General features: G+C 43.3%; 2 protein-coding genes across 5 annotated transcripts in view; one reads left to right on the forward strand and one right to left on the reverse strand.

The window, feature by feature from the left end:
• The window catches only part of LOC109896407 (proton myo-inositol cotransporter), a 60,672-nt gene extending 57,870 nt beyond the window's left edge, over positions 1–2,802 (forward strand). The window contains exon 10 of the mRNA XM_020490662.2: positions 283–2,802. Coding sequence (XP_020346251.1) covers positions 283–509 — 227 coding nt within the window. The 3' untranslated portion in view covers positions 510–2,802. The remainder of the gene's footprint in view (positions 1–282) is intronic.
• On the reverse strand, positions 1,695–14,890 carry redic1 (regulator of DNA class I crossover intermediates 1). 4 transcript variants are annotated; one of them, XM_031832013.1, is made up of 13 exons: positions 14,370–14,890; positions 14,054–14,093; positions 12,825–12,966; positions 12,597–12,729; positions 11,683–11,740; positions 11,295–11,510; positions 10,983–11,113; positions 10,554–10,744; positions 5,625–5,737; positions 5,270–5,297; positions 4,989–5,089; positions 3,825–4,623; positions 1,695–3,190 (listed from the first exon to the last, which is right to left on the reverse strand). In XM_031832013.1, exons 1-13 carry the CDS (start codon positions 14,390–14,392, stop codon positions 2,946–2,948), a joined length of 2,220 nt encoding a protein of 739 aa, XP_031687873.1. In that variant the 5' UTR covers positions 14,393–14,890; the 3' UTR covers positions 1,695–2,945. The 4 variants fall into 4 exon arrangements, with proteins under 4 accessions (XP_031687873.1, XP_020346788.1, XP_020346789.1 ...); XM_020491199.2 differs by having other exon boundaries at positions 2,794–3,190; positions 5,625–5,740; XM_020491200.2 differs by having other exon boundaries at positions 2,794–3,190; positions 10,554–10,747.
• Position 14,891: the final 1 nt, after the last annotated feature.

The raw sequence follows: 14,891 nt of genomic DNA on the forward strand, positions 1-14,891 counted from the left end.
GAGACTAGAGATATCTTATGATAGGCTCGATGTGTAATGAATGTAGTTTCATCATGTTTGATTACTTGCTGTCATTTAATAATGTGCAGTAGATACTGGATAGCGTTTGACAGAATTGTACTGTTGCAGACTAGAACTGATCTCTGCTGTCAGCACAGGAAAACCTCTGGGCCCTTCTTGGTCAAGTCACGTACGGTAGTCAGGGAAAAACTGTAGGCCCTATTAATGACTGACAGATAATGTGTTGTTGATTGTGTAGTTGTTGTTATTGTTATTTCCCAGGAGCGTTTTTCCTTTACTCCAGCCTGGCTCTGCTTGGTTTCTTCTTCATCTACGGCTGTCTGCCTGAAACAAAGAGCCGGAGACTGGAGGAGATTGAGTCCCTGTTCGACAACCAGCTGTGCTCCTGCGGGACCACAGACTCTGATGAGGACCGGCAGGTGGAGTACATCAGGGTGAAGGGGAGCAACTACCACCTCTCTGATAACGATGCCTCCGACGTGGATTAGCCCTAGCCTGAGTGCCAGTCAGTTTGTGCTTTCATGCCAACTCATTGTCATGCCAAATAATGGCTTGATGATGACAGCCATGGAGTTGGCAAGAGCACACAGATCTGGTTCCAGTCTAGTTTGTAACTTTGGCCTTGGATTTTGTCCCTGTTCTCTCAACTCAGAAAGTATGTATCAAGTGTTTTGGAGTAGGAGTGTTGATTTAGGATTAGTTTGGCGTTTTATCATAATTAATAATATTACATGGACAGGAAGCTTGATACATACAGCCCCTGATCTACAACCTCTCCGAGTCCTGTTCTCTAGTTTGCCTCACAGTCACATAGGCTACATTGCTCCATCTTTTTCACACACAGGGTAGCTATTTATAACACAAGTTACTTACACATTTCATTTTGCCAATGTAATGTTGTAGTTACTTCTATAGTTTGATAAGAATCTTCTTTTTGATTTATAAACCATCATGTAAATAGTATTAAGCATACATTACATTCAAATTTATCCTCAGCATTTAGACATCCATTTTACTGTTCATATGTCGCATTATTATGAATTTCCATATATGAGGCAGACCAACAATTAACAAAATTTTGCCTTTTCCCTCACATAAAAAACCCTATGATTAGAGATAAAAACCTCTTCACAACAAAACCTTTATTGTAGGAGTCCAAACGTCCACTAAAATGGCCATGATATTACAAGTTTTAAAATCAGAGAGAGGGATTGTAATATAGTGTTGATACCAGTATGCCTTTCTATATGAAACACAACTCAGAACAATATTGTCTCAGCTTGTCTGTAGCATCACAAATGGGGTGTCAGACACTAGTAGTACACCTGGGCTTTGCATCCCAAACGGCACCCTATTCCTAGTGCACTACTTTTAACCAGAGCCCTATGGGCCTTGGTCAAAAGTAGTGCAGTATAAAGGGAATAGCATGCCATTTGGGACTTAACCTGTTCTCTGTCTATGATGATGTTCAGTCTTGCTTTGCTATTTGTTTTATCATGTTGGTTGATAAGCTACAGTAGCACATGACCCGTCTCTGTTTTCTCATTAGTAAACCTATGGATTATTATGTTATTTATTCTAATGTATTTTACCCATGATGTCGGTGCCTGTACTGAAGTGAAATGTATGAAGGAGTTGACTATATGGCCAGCCAGCGTGATGATAGCCTTTCAGAAGTTGCAAATGTTTTTATTAATCGATGTAGACTAGACTATTCATTGTTGTACCTCAGTCACTGAGGGAATAGCCATGCATTGAAATGGACAGTTTAGTCAGTTAATGTCACACACAGTTGTTCTTTGGGAAAACAATGTCAGAAAGAATGTCTTATTTTGTCTCCATTTTACGTTGTCTTCCTCCACAGCCTTATGTACAAATTGCAATGCATACTCTTCACGTGAAAGAGCTGGGGTTCTCGTGTTCTAAAGGGTCGAGGAGTACTGTATTGTACTTGCTAATGTTGTTTAATATATTGTAAAACTATGTAAGGTGACACCTTTTTAGTTGAGTACTTGAGTACACATAGATTTGAGTGTAGCAGACTGGTTGAAAGTGGTCAACATAATGTCGCTGAGAATATGTCTGTGTCAAAACAAGATAGATAGCTACTATTGGGAATTCAAATAGGATTTTCTCTAGACTGAAATGAAATGACAGCATTTCAAAGGATCACAGTTCATTGGAACATCAGTGTCAATACTGGATTATTGAGTATTTATTATCAATATTTGAGTATTTGATTAGAAATGTGATTAGAAAAGAGAGGATACTAGAGGTAGTCTAAACTGGAGGTTCACTGGAAGATATGTCTTTTTAATTATTATCACAGTTTGTTTTATAGAGAGAAAACACTTTATTGCACACCCCCTTCACAAAGGTGACAACATTGCCATCATGTAACAAACTTGAGATAGTGTCAAACAAGTTATTTGATGTTTTGTGATTTTATGAAAAATGCTCAACAACCCCTTGACAACCCATTGTGTTATTATTATATTGCCTTCTTTGCTTTAACTCCTAAATGAGGACATCCAATGTGTTTATGGTGAACGGGTGCAATTGTTTCTATGTGAAAACAAATTAAATGCATTGTTTCTATTCTAGATTATGAAGAACTAGTGAAGATTTTTTTTAAATGCATCCAGTGCTGTATAGTATACATTTGATTATTGTTGCTGTAAATGTTTTGCTAGAATTTATATTCTATCAAAGTAAATATATTCATGAGAATCTAGAACACTTAAATATGTATTGGGAAAAAATAAACTAATTATCTTGAAATGTCTGGCTTTCGTTTTAATGTAGAATCCCAAGGGCATTGTTATAAACCTTTAAATATGCAGAAACAGATTCTGTGGTAATGGGATGTAGTTGATAGTATTGTTCACAACTCTTAAAGGGATACTCTCCTGTCCTTCCCACCTCTAATCTTTTTTCCTCTGCTTCAGCATGAGCAGAATGTCTGCTATTTCCTGAAGTGTCTCAACCTCCTCTGAAAGCCTGTTAACTCCGCTCTCAGCAGTGACCTCCTCCCTCTCCTCTGCACTCCCTCTCCGTTTCTCCTCTTTGTCATCTGGAAGGTCTTCTCTAAGAGGAACATTCTCAACAGGTTTCAGGACCTCTCTTTCATCTTCCTGTCCTCTATGCTGCAGCTGCTCATCTCTCAAGTCTGGATGGAAGAGAGAAAAACATCAACAGGGAGCAACATCCATTTTCAAAATACTACTGAAAATACAAAAAAATAACACCATTATGAATCTCGGTCCGTAAGAAAATAACTGCAATAAACTGTATGGAAGAATGTCAACATATTGGGGACACTGCCCTGTGTAGGGTGCCGTCTTTCGGATGGGACGTTAAACGGGTGTCCTGACTCTGATCCCATGGCACTCATCGTAAGAGTAGGGGTGTTAACCCCGGTGTCCTGGCTAAATTCCCAATCTGGCCCTCAAACCATCACGGCCACCTAATAATACCCAGTTTACGATTGGCTCATTCATCCCCCTCCTCTCCCCTGTAACTATTCCCCAGGTCGTTGATTTAAATAAGAATGTCTTCTCAGTCAACTTACCTGGTAAAATAACAGATAAATAAAATAAATATACAGATCAGAGTAAATATAATTGCAGTATAACGTGTGCTTGTTACATGCATTCACTAGCTTTACATTCAATCGATTATCTATGACAAATTACACCACATATGAAGTTGTTTGCATTGATTTGGAAATCATCTGCCATAGATATGTCTATATCGGCTACACTGATTTGTTAATTACATTTAAAAACATTTGCTATTTATACCTTTTACATCATTGGTGGTGAGAACGTCTAGTATAGAGGTAGTGGGTCTCTGAATAAACACTCTACTCTCAGTGTTAGTGTTAAGACACTTGTTAGAAGGGATGATTGATGGATGGTGCCCAGTTCCAGCCTTGAGCTCTCTGGCTGTTGATTTTCTCCATGGCGTTTGCTCTTCTCCCTCCTTCCTGGATCTGTCTGATAATGCTCTGTGTGTCTGTTGTCTCATAGACTCATCTCTGTGACTTGCCTGCCCTCTGGTAGTTGGGGTCAGTATTACATTGTAAGCAGACTTGTGGGATTCAGAGTCCATGAGGTTGTTCTCTTTACACTCCAGTCCAAAACTGCACTGAGTTGAAACGTCCGATGTTGGACATTTCGAGGTGATGGTGGTGACAGTCTGTGTTCCCATTTCTCGTGTTTGTGTTTCTCGTGTTCCGGTGGCTTCCATCTTTTGTTGGTGAATCTCAGAGCACTGTGATTCAGACAGAGGACAAGATGGGACATACTGATCACTTATAACCCTAACCTGGCCGTTACTGTCATCTGTAACTGCACAGCCTGACCGTCTCTCAGTGTAGCCGGAGCTCTCCAAAGCTCTCTGGTCGTTTCCACAGTTCCCTGTGCATTGAGGCCTAGTGGGTGGGGTGTAAGGTCTGGGTTGAGACTGAGGGTGACCCAGTTGTTGTGTGTTCCAATGTGATGAGCCTTGGCTGAGGATAGGGAACTCTTCACTACAGGACCTCACTGTGTGTGACTGTGAGGATCCACCCTGGTGACACTGGTGAAAATCCTCCACCTCCTGATATGACATTTAAAGATTAGTATGAAAATATGCAGCCTAAGTCCCAGATCTGTATGTGCTGTCTTGTCAACTCCATTGCTGTCATTGTCATGCTACGTGACAGCAATGGAGTTGACAAGACAGCACAAACAGATCTGGGACTCAGGCTAAGACATATGTTGATATTACCATGTAAATGCAAAGCAGTTACTATGTAACAACATGTTATAAACAGTAATTATGCAAACTTATAAGATCAACTAAATGTAAAGTGTTACCAAGTCAGTAATGGTAGGCCTATGGGATCTATGGAAAATCAAAGCATCCCCTTACAGTATATTAACCAAAGCAGATGTAAACAGTATTATTTGTTGTTTACTTACGTCATCATCAGAGTCTGAACTAAAGTAACCTCCTCTTGGAGAGTAACTGGGCGATGATTCGCAGAATTCCTTAGGACCATGATGAGTGTTTCCAGGACAAGCTGAAGACAGATCTGCAAGTAAGTCTCTACCAGGTTGCGTCCCAAATGACACCCTATTATTCCTCATTAAATTCCTCATTTGGCACTATATAGGGAGTAGGGTGCCATTTGGGAGTCAAGCCATCAGTGTCAGACAGATGGTGAACAGCAGATGATTTTGAATATACTGTGGAAACTTACATGAGCTGACATCAGTGCAGTTAGAAACCTGTTGGAATACAGGCGTAACAATGAAACAGGCTAGCCTTGACTGTATGAACACATTTCCCCTTACCTTTACCTACTATCATTCTCTCATCAGGTCCTCAGTGGCTCAGTTGGTAGACCATGGTACTTGCAACGCCAGGATAGTGGGCTCGATTTCCGAGACCACCAGTACGTAAAATGTTTGCACGCATGACTGTAGTAGCTTTAGAAAAACTGTCTGCTAAATGGTACTGTATTTTATCGTCATCATTGTTTAGCTCTGAAATTATTCAAATTCTGCCACTAGGTGGCATTAGACACCTGATGTAATGCTGCTGCCTGCAATTACCTGAGTCAGAAAATCAGGTTCAGGGTCTTGGCTCTGTGATTCATTCACATCTCTGGAAGACGTTGGTACTTCCTCCTTGAGATATATCTTAGACATCCCCTTCTTAAAATTAGCTGCTGGGATGAATTGACATACATACAGTACCAATCAAAAGTTTGGACACACCTACTCATTCAAGGGTTTTTCTTTATTTTCACTATTTTCTACATTGAAATAACATATATGGAATCATGTAGTAACCAAAAAAGTGTTAAACAAATCCAAATATATTTTATATTTGAGATTCTTCAAAGTAGCCACCCTTTGCCTTGCTGACAGCTTTGCACACTCTTGGCATTCTCTCAACCAGCTTCCCCCTGTGTAATGTGGACGCTGGGAGTCGGGAAGCAAGTGCATGTGCCGACCCCCAAGATGTCGGGAGTCCAGTAGGGATCTGACGGCATAGGCGGGACCTCCCTCGACGTCCAGGGGGGTGGGTGGGTGTTGTGGGGGACAGCATCAGCCAGGGGACCAGGAACCACCAGAAGGGAGACATGAAATGAAGGTGAGATACGGTAATCACTGGGAAGCTGTAACCTATAAGTCACCTCGTTAACCCTCTGGAGAACTTTGGACGGCCCCACAAACCGGGGACTCAGCTTCTTACAGGGCAGGCTGAGTGGGTGGTTCCTGGTGGAAAGCCAGACGATCACCAGGATGGAACATGGGCGCCACACTGAGGTGGCGATCCGCCTGCTCCTTCTGGCGATTGACGACATGCTGGTTCCTCACATGAGCATCACTCCAAACCTCCTCTGTGCGCCGGAATCATTCGTCCACAGCAGGGGCCTTGGTATGGCTCGGAGTCCATGGAGCCAGTGAGTAAGCCCAGTGGAGGAGTGACGTAATGAATTCTGTGGATATTCCACCCAGGGAAGGAATCGGCCCACTTCCCCTGCCGGTCCTGGCAGTGACTCATCAGGAACCTCCCCAGCTTCTGGTTCATCCTCTCCACCTGACCGTTGGACTGAGGCCGGTACCTAGAAGTGAGGCTGACCGTGACCCCCAGATTCTCCATGAAAGCCCTCCATACCTGTGACATGAATTGGGGGCCACGGACAGAGACAATGTCCTCCGTGAAGGCCATTAAGGAAGGGAGACCAGAGACAGGAATAAACTGGCATGATTTAGAAAATCTGTCCACAATCACCAGAAGGGTGGTGAAACCGTCAGAGGACGGGAGATCGATAACAAAGTCAATGGATAGATGAGACCAGGGACGCTGAGGCACGGGAATGGGAAGGAGCTTCCCTGCTGGAGAGTGCCGTGAGACTTACTTTGGGCACACACAGAACAGTAGTTGATGTAGCGAGTAATGTCCTGCGCCAAGGTGGGCCACCAATACTTTTTTTTTGTACGGGTGATTAAAGATGTCCAGCGACGACAGCTGTGTGTGCCCAGGTCATCATTCGCTCCCTTATCCCCATGGGAATGTAGATGCGCTCAGGAGGACAGGTAGTGGGAGCGGGTTCCCTCACCAAAGCCTGGCGAATGTCCACATCTACGTCACAGACCACAGGGGCTACGACACGAGAGGCAACAGGAAAACAGGTCCTCCAGCATTCGGGTGACCAGTCCGTGATTCTCATCCTTGACCATGAGATGGTGGGGTTATGGCGTTGGAGACATGGGAGGTCGAGGATGATCTTGTGAGCTGGTGCACTAGTGATGAAGAAAGGGATGTTTTCCTGTTGAATGGACTCCACGGTGAGAGTGATGTGTGTGATGGTTCCAGATTCTAGTGGCCGATTTATCAAGAGCTTGAACTGGAAACGGTGAGGAGATGTTCAGAGAGGAGGCAAGGATCTGGTCAATTCCCCGCGGCACCGGAATCCACTAGCGTTGTAGAAACAGTACAAGAGGGACAGTTAGCTAGTGTGATCGACACTAAAAGGGTTTAGCAGAAACGGGTGAAGATGGGATACTCACACCTGCCCCAGGAGGTGGAAGATCACGTGACCGTCCCTCTGGGCTTGTGGATCCCGAGTTGGGACGTACCGGACACTACTGAAGCTGGTGCCGCCCTTGACCACAATAGAGACAGAGCCACAGCTGTCTCCGTCTGCGTCGCTCTGCCGCGGGGAGGTGTGTGACCGCTACCTCCATAGGTTCAGGCTCTGCTACAGAGTGTTCACTGAGGGAAGGAGAGAAGCGATGTGGGTACCGAGGCTCCCGAATTAGATGAGTGTGTCCAAGGATAGGCTGTCGTCACAACATGCCAGTTCCGTTTGGACCTCCTCGCGCAGTCCTCTTTGGAATAGTGTACGGATTGGAGTGCCTGCTCATTCCATCCACTGGATGCTGCTACTGTCCGAAAGGTGAGCCGGTAACCGGTAGCGGTCTGGTCATCTTGCCAAAGTTGGAGAAGGCGCTCACCCCCCTCTCTGCCCTACGAAGCCAGCTCCTCCTCTCTCCCAGACGGCCGTAGCCCGCTCCAACGCCCGCCCAGTCAGCAGAGAAATAACCGTGGCAACCTTGGACCTCTCTGTGGTGGGGGCTCCCGTCTGATACGCAAAATAGAGGGAGCACTGGAGTAGGAAGCCACAGCATTTAGATGGGGTTCCGTCATATTTATCCGGGAGGGACAAACGGGCATCGCTGACCTGGGCGGACAGCTGAATGGACTGATGTGCTGGCTCGCTGGGTCGACTGGTGGAAGAGTATCCTCTGCTAGTGGAAGGCAACGCCTCTCGGGCATGTTCGAGACGTTGAAGACTGCAAAGAACCTCTTCCATAGCCGTCCCCAGTTGCGCCAGCTGGTCGTGGTGTTTACGAAGTAAGTATCCCTGTTCGTCGACCGTCTGGGAGATGCTCTGATTTCCTGCTGCTTCCATTTGGTGAGGCAGTATTCTGTAACGTGGATGCTGGGATTCGGGAAGCAAGTGCAGGTGGTGAGTTTAATAATAAACGGAACATGGAGCAAAACAAGAAACACGAGTAGCGTACAGACATGAAACACATAGTCAATACTGCCTTGGGAATGGAACTAAGGGAGTAACAGATATAGGGGAGGTAATCAGAGAAGTGATTGAGTCCAGGTGTGCCTCATGATGAAGAGCAGGTACGCGTAATGATGAATGCCAGGTGCACGTAATGATGAGTGCCAGGACCGGTGGTTAGTAAACCGGCGACGTCGAATGATGGAGGGGAGGAGCGGGATTAGAAGTGACAACCTGGAATGCTTTTCCAACAGTCTTGAAGGAGTTCCCACATATGCTGAGCACTTGTTGGCTGCTTTCCCTTCACTCTGTGGTCCAACTCATCCCAAACCATCTCAATTGGGTTCAGGTCGGGTGATTGTGGAGGCCAGGTCATCTGATGCAGCACTCCATCACTCCCATTCTTGGTGAAATAGCCCTTACACAGCCTGGAGGTGTGTTGGGTCATTGTCCTGTTGAAAAACAAATGATAGTCCCACTAAGTGCAAACCAGATGGGATGGCGTATTGCTGCAGAATGCTGTGGTAGCCATGCTGGTTAAGTGTGCCTTGAATTCTAAATAAATCACAGACAGTGTCACCAGCAAATCACCCCCACAACATCACACCTCCTTCTCCATGCTTCACGGTGGGAACCACACATTTTTTATTTATTTTATTTATTTTACCTTTATTTAACCAGGTAGGCAAGTTGAGAACAAGTTCTCATTTACAATTGCGACCTGGCCAAGATAAAGCAAAGCAGTTCGACAGATAAAACGACACAGAGTTACACATGGAGTAAAAACAAACATACAGTCAATAATGCAATGCAGAGATCATCCATTCACCTACTCTGCGACACGGCAGTTGGAACCAAAAATCTCAACTTTGGACTCATCAGATCAAAGGACAGATTTTCACCGGTCTAATGTCCATTGCTCATGTTTCGTGGCCCAAGCAAGTCTCTTCTTATTATTGGTTTCCTTTAGTAGTGGTTTCTTTGCAGCAATTCAACCATGAAGGCCGGATTCACGCAGTTTCCACTGAACAGTTGATGTTGAGATTTGTCTGTTACTTGAACTCTGTGAAGGATTTATTTGGCCTGCAATTTCTGAGGCTGGTAACTAATGAACTTGATCATCAACAGTTGAGAACTCCATGTCTTCCTTTCCTGTGGCGGTCTTCATGAGAGCCAGTTTCATCATAGCTCTTGATGGTTTTTGCGACTGCACTTGAAGAAACTTTAAAAGTTCTTGAAATGTTATGGATTGACTGACTTTCATGTCTTAAAGTAATGATGAACTGTTGTTTCTTGTTGCTTATTTGAGCTGTTCTTGCCATAATATGGACTTAGTCTTTTACCAAATAGGGCAATCTTCTGTACTCCCCCCACCTTGTCACACCACAACTGTTTGGCTCAAAAGCATTAAGGAAAGAAATTCCACAAATGAACTTTTCACAGGGCACACCCGTTAATTGAAATGCATTCCAACTGACTACCCCATGAAGCTGGTTGAGAGAATGCCAAGAGTTTGCAAAGCTGTCATCAAGGCAAAGGGTGGCTACTTCGAAGAATCTTAAATATAAAATATATTTTGATATGTTTAACACTTTTTTGGTTACTACATGACTCCATATGTGTTATTTCATAGTTTTGATATCTTTGCGTTATTCTACAACGTAGAAAATAGTACAAATAAAGAAAAACCCTGGAATGAGTAGGTATGCCCAAACATTTGACGGGTGTCAATAAAGAGAGATTGGCAAACTTTATGCAAAAACATGTATCATAGTTTTAGTGAAGGGACATGATTAATAGCCTACATAATGCACACTACACATGTATGCGTAGCAAATGGAACCCTATTACCTACAGTGCTATACTTCTGACCAGAGCCCTATGGGCCCTGTCCAAAAGTAGTGCACTATATTATATAGGGCATAGGGTGCCTTTTGGAATGCAACAGTACCTTCACTTCCATATTCCTCATTACTGCAGGCCCTGAAGAGTGCTTTCTCGTGTTGCTCTTCACTCTCCATTTGGTTGAGAGAGAACTTCATTGTCTGATCTTTGAGAGAGAACTCCAAGGTGTGGTCTTTTCCCTCCGATTGGTTGATAGAGAACCCCACTGCGTGCATGACATGGTCTCTGGTGTCTGTGCTACTGGGTAGGCAGATGCATACCCCATTCGTCAGTGCACAAGTTATGGAAATATCAACTAATACATCTGTCTTCACAGATGTAATCAATACAGCAATGGAAATCAGGATAAAAATAATATCAGTTAAGGGGGGGTTGTCAATCTCAATAATGTATGAACAGAAGATGGATAAAGAAAATCAACATTTCCTGCATATCAGGTAGAAACACATCTTTGATATTTCAGTTCAGTACTCACTCAGGCTCTGTGCCTCCAAACAGTACTCTGGACACAGTGGGGGTCATGTTCAGCTGCTGTTTGGGTCCACTTGGTCCTGTGGCCCACGGGGAACACTCTCTCCTCCCTCCTGGCTGAGAGAAAGGTCTAAACTACAAAATCAAATATCCATTAGGTTTCAGTTATTTTTTTCTTTACTTTACAAAACTTTTAGTACAGTGGAATGAATGCACATTCATTTGTCTTTGTTTCATGTGTTTGTGGGGTAGAGGTGGATTTAAATCCATTCCAAATGAAGGAATACTGTTACTATGACTGTATTTGAATGAATACCTGTAGTTGCTCTGAGGTGGAGGTATCCCATGGGGTTCTAGGGGAGCAGTGTAGCTGTGGCTGGACCTGTGCTATGTGCTGGAGGGAGAACAGGCCTGCCCCTGAGGAGGAGACTGACGACGATGCCGAGCAGAAGGGGCTCAGGGTTTCCTGGATGCGTTGCTGGTAGTCTGACGTACTGGTGTCTGACATGTTCGACTCCAGCACTGGTGAGAGCTGAGAGCAACAACCAATGAACCAGCCCAATGTCACAAGGTTGAGTCAACATTTCCATAAAGCTTACTGTATCTGTATTTTCAGAAATATGATCAAAAGAGTACTAGTGAAGTAAGGTGATGTATTTGTGTTGTCAGAAAAGATGAATCAGTGTGAGTAAATGCCGACTGACCTGTCTACACTTGAATCCATTAGGAATGCAGTGCTTTCTCTTTCTAGCAGTCTGGACACTAAAATACATGAGTAGTACACTACCGTTACTACAAATACTTGAATGTCATTAAAGATGAGTAACTGTTTTACTTTTCCTCCTAAAATGATTCTATAATTGCTTGACGTGTCCGGGGGTATCGTTGGATGGGGTCACAGTGTCTCCCGACCCCTCCTGTCTTAGCCTCCAGTATATATGCTGCAGTAGTTTATGTGTCGGGGGGTTAGGTCAGTCTGTTATATCTGGAGTATTTCTTCTGTCTTATCTGGTGTCCTGTGTGAATTTAAGTATGCTCTCTCTAATTCTCTTTTTCTCTCTGTCTCTCTCTCTCTCATGACCTGAGCCCTAGGACCATGCCTCAGGACTACCTGGCCTGATGACTCCTTGCTGTCCCCAGTCCACCTGGTCGTGCTGCTACTCCAGTTTCAATTGTTCTGCCTGCGGCTATTGAACCTTGACCTCTTCACCGGACATGCTACCTTGTCCCAGACCTGCTGTTTTCAACTCTCTAGAGACAGCAGAAGCGGTAGAGATATTCTGAATGATCGGCTATGAAAAGCCAACTGACATTTACACCTGAGGTGCTGACCTGTTGCTGGTCATCTATGAACATTTGAACATCTTGGCCATGTTCTGTTATAATCTCCACCCGGCACAGCCAGAAGAGGACTGGCCACCCCTCATAGCCTGGTTCCTCTCTAGGTTTCTTCCTAGGTTCTGGCCTTTCTAGGGAGTTTTTCCTAGCCACGTGCTTCTACACCTGCATTGCTTGCTGTTTGGGGTTTTAGGCTGGGTTTCTGTATAGCACTTTAAAATATCAGCTGATGTAAGAAGGGCTTTATAAATACATTTGATTTGATATATATAACCGATACCTGTACAAAGGCTGGCTCTCCACAAGGGAAAGCCGTGATGGGGAGCAAGGGCTCATGGGTAACTCCAGGGGCCCCTCCCTCATCGACTTGGGTCCTCCTTTATCATCAGTGATGTGAGTTATCTTTGGCTGATCTGGAACAAACAAAGTTATTGTTGTGGGTGCGTGGGATCCTTTTTCAATGTTATTAGCATTTATCCATAATCTATAGATTCCTTTCTGAACTCACCATTGTTTTCTTTCTTTGCAGCAATCTGGTTTACTATGAATAAAGTCACTAGGTCCATACTTCCAGAACTGGCTCCTTTAGGAGAGGTTGGTATTCCTAAGGTTTTCATCTTTCTCTGCATTTTTTTCTTTTCAAAGAATTCCTGATAAAATGTTGGCATATGTATTATCATGTCACATACACTACCGTTCAAAAGTTTGGGGTCACTTAGAAATGTCCTTGTTTTTGAAAGAAAAGCAAATTTTTTGTCCATTAAAATAACATCTAATTGATCAGAAATACAGTGTAGACATTGTTAATGTTGTAAATGACTATTGTAGCTGGAAACGGCAGATTTTTTATGGAATATCTACATAGGCATATAGAGGCCCATTATCAGCAACCATCACTCCTGTGTTCCAATGGCACGTTGTGTTAGCTAATCCAAGTTTATCCTTTTAAAAGGCCAATTGATCAGTAGAAAACCATTTTGCAATTATGTTAGCACAGCTGAAAACTGTTGTGCTCATTAAAGAAGCAATAAAACTGGCCTTCTTTAGACTAGTTTAATATCTGGAGCATCAGCATTTGTGGGTTCGATTACAGGCTCAAAATGTCCAGAAACAAATAACTTTATTCTGAAACTCATCAGTCTACTCTTGTTCTGAGAAATGAAGGCTATTCCATGTGAGAAATTGCCAAGAAACTGAAGATCTCGTACAACGCTGTGTACTACTCCCTTCACAGAACAGCGCAAACTGGCCCTAACCAGAATAGAAAGAGGAGTGGGAGGCCCCGGTGCACAACTGAGCAAGAGGACAAGTAGATTAGAGTGTCTAGTTTGAGAAACAGACAGCTCACAAGTCCTCAACTGGCAGCTTCATTAAATGGCACCCATAAAACACCAGTCTCAACGTCAACAGTGAAGAGGCGACTCTGGGATGCTGGCCTTCTAGGCAGAGTTGCAAAGAAAAAGCCATATATCAGACTGGCCAATAAAAATAAAAGATTAAGATGGGCAAAAGAACACAGACACTGGACTGAGGAACTCTGCCTAGAAGGCCAGCATCCTGGAGTCACCTCTTCACGCTGGTAATTTGCGAGTAAGTTACTATTTAATGAAGCTGCCAGTTGACAACTTGAGAGGCGTCTGTTTCTAAGTGACTCTAAACTTTTGAAAGGTAGTGTATACTGTATTATAATGTATACAATATGGGACCTTATTTAAGGCCACTGTGGATTTAACTTACCCTCTGCTTTTTCATGTCATTTCTCATCATAAACCGGTTCCTGAATATTTATAATGGAAAATCAAGTTAAAATTGCTATTTAAAAGGGGGTCAATATTAATGTTTTTTTAAAGGGGGTCAGTAGAATACTTTTGTTAAATAGTAACAGTTATGTTACTGTTCTAATGTTATTTGTCAAAGAAAGAGAAAGTTAATGTTGAATATTTTCTAACAAGGTTTTCTAAAACTCGTTCCACCCACTGTCAAAAAGCACATATGTAAAAGTGCTAACGTTAGTTTAGCAAGCTAACGTTAGCTAGCTAGCTGTCAAACTTACCTTGAACCACCGACCCAATTCATTTTGTCCAGTAAAATCAGACAGAAAGAATGAACTCTATTAGGCCATGTATTTTATCAGCACTTTTGAAATGTTATCTAGCAGTATAAAAGAGGTGACCGTTGTTGAGTTTTTATGAAACATAGCTAGCTAGCTACTAGTGAAACTTTCTCATGAAGTAGCCGATTATAATGATGCTTCAGTTGAGTTGACAGGTACAGCGCGTGACACAAAGATGCTGGAGCCAAGCCAACAGACGTCAAATAAATGACGTAAATGACGTAGCTACTATGTCCCTCTCAGATATGAGAGAGACGTTGGTAATAACCATGTTATAACACTCTATAACAAAATAACATTATTATTGTTTCAATTATGACATTAGTTTATTAAGTGTACTATACACAGATGCTGGGCAAATAGTCACGATACAGTATGTACAGTAATACGTACAGTAGGACCTCATTTTAATATGTCACTCACAACCGATCGTGTCTTTCCGGGGTGTTGCCCAAATAAAAC

Source organism: Oncorhynchus kisutch, linkage group LG9, assembly GCF_002021735.2.
Source record: "Oncorhynchus kisutch isolate 150728-3 linkage group LG9, Okis_V2, whole genome shotgun sequence".
Lineage (NCBI taxonomy): Eukaryota > Metazoa > Chordata > Actinopteri > Salmoniformes > Salmonidae > Oncorhynchus > Oncorhynchus kisutch.

Bases quoted from the DNA above. Each gene is read 5' to 3' on its own strand.
- redic1 (XM_020491198.2), bottom strand. From the start codon at position 14,392: ATGAATTGGGTCGGTGGTTCAAG. The intron at 12,730-12,824 runs GTGAGTTCAGAA...TGTTTGTTCCAG, and splicing joins TGCAAAGAAAGAAAACAATG to ATCAGCCAAAGATAACTCAC. The intron at 3,191-3,824 runs GTATAAATAGCA...TCTTCCATCCAG, and splicing joins CACCACCAATGATGTAAAAG to ACTTGAGAGATGAGCAGCTG.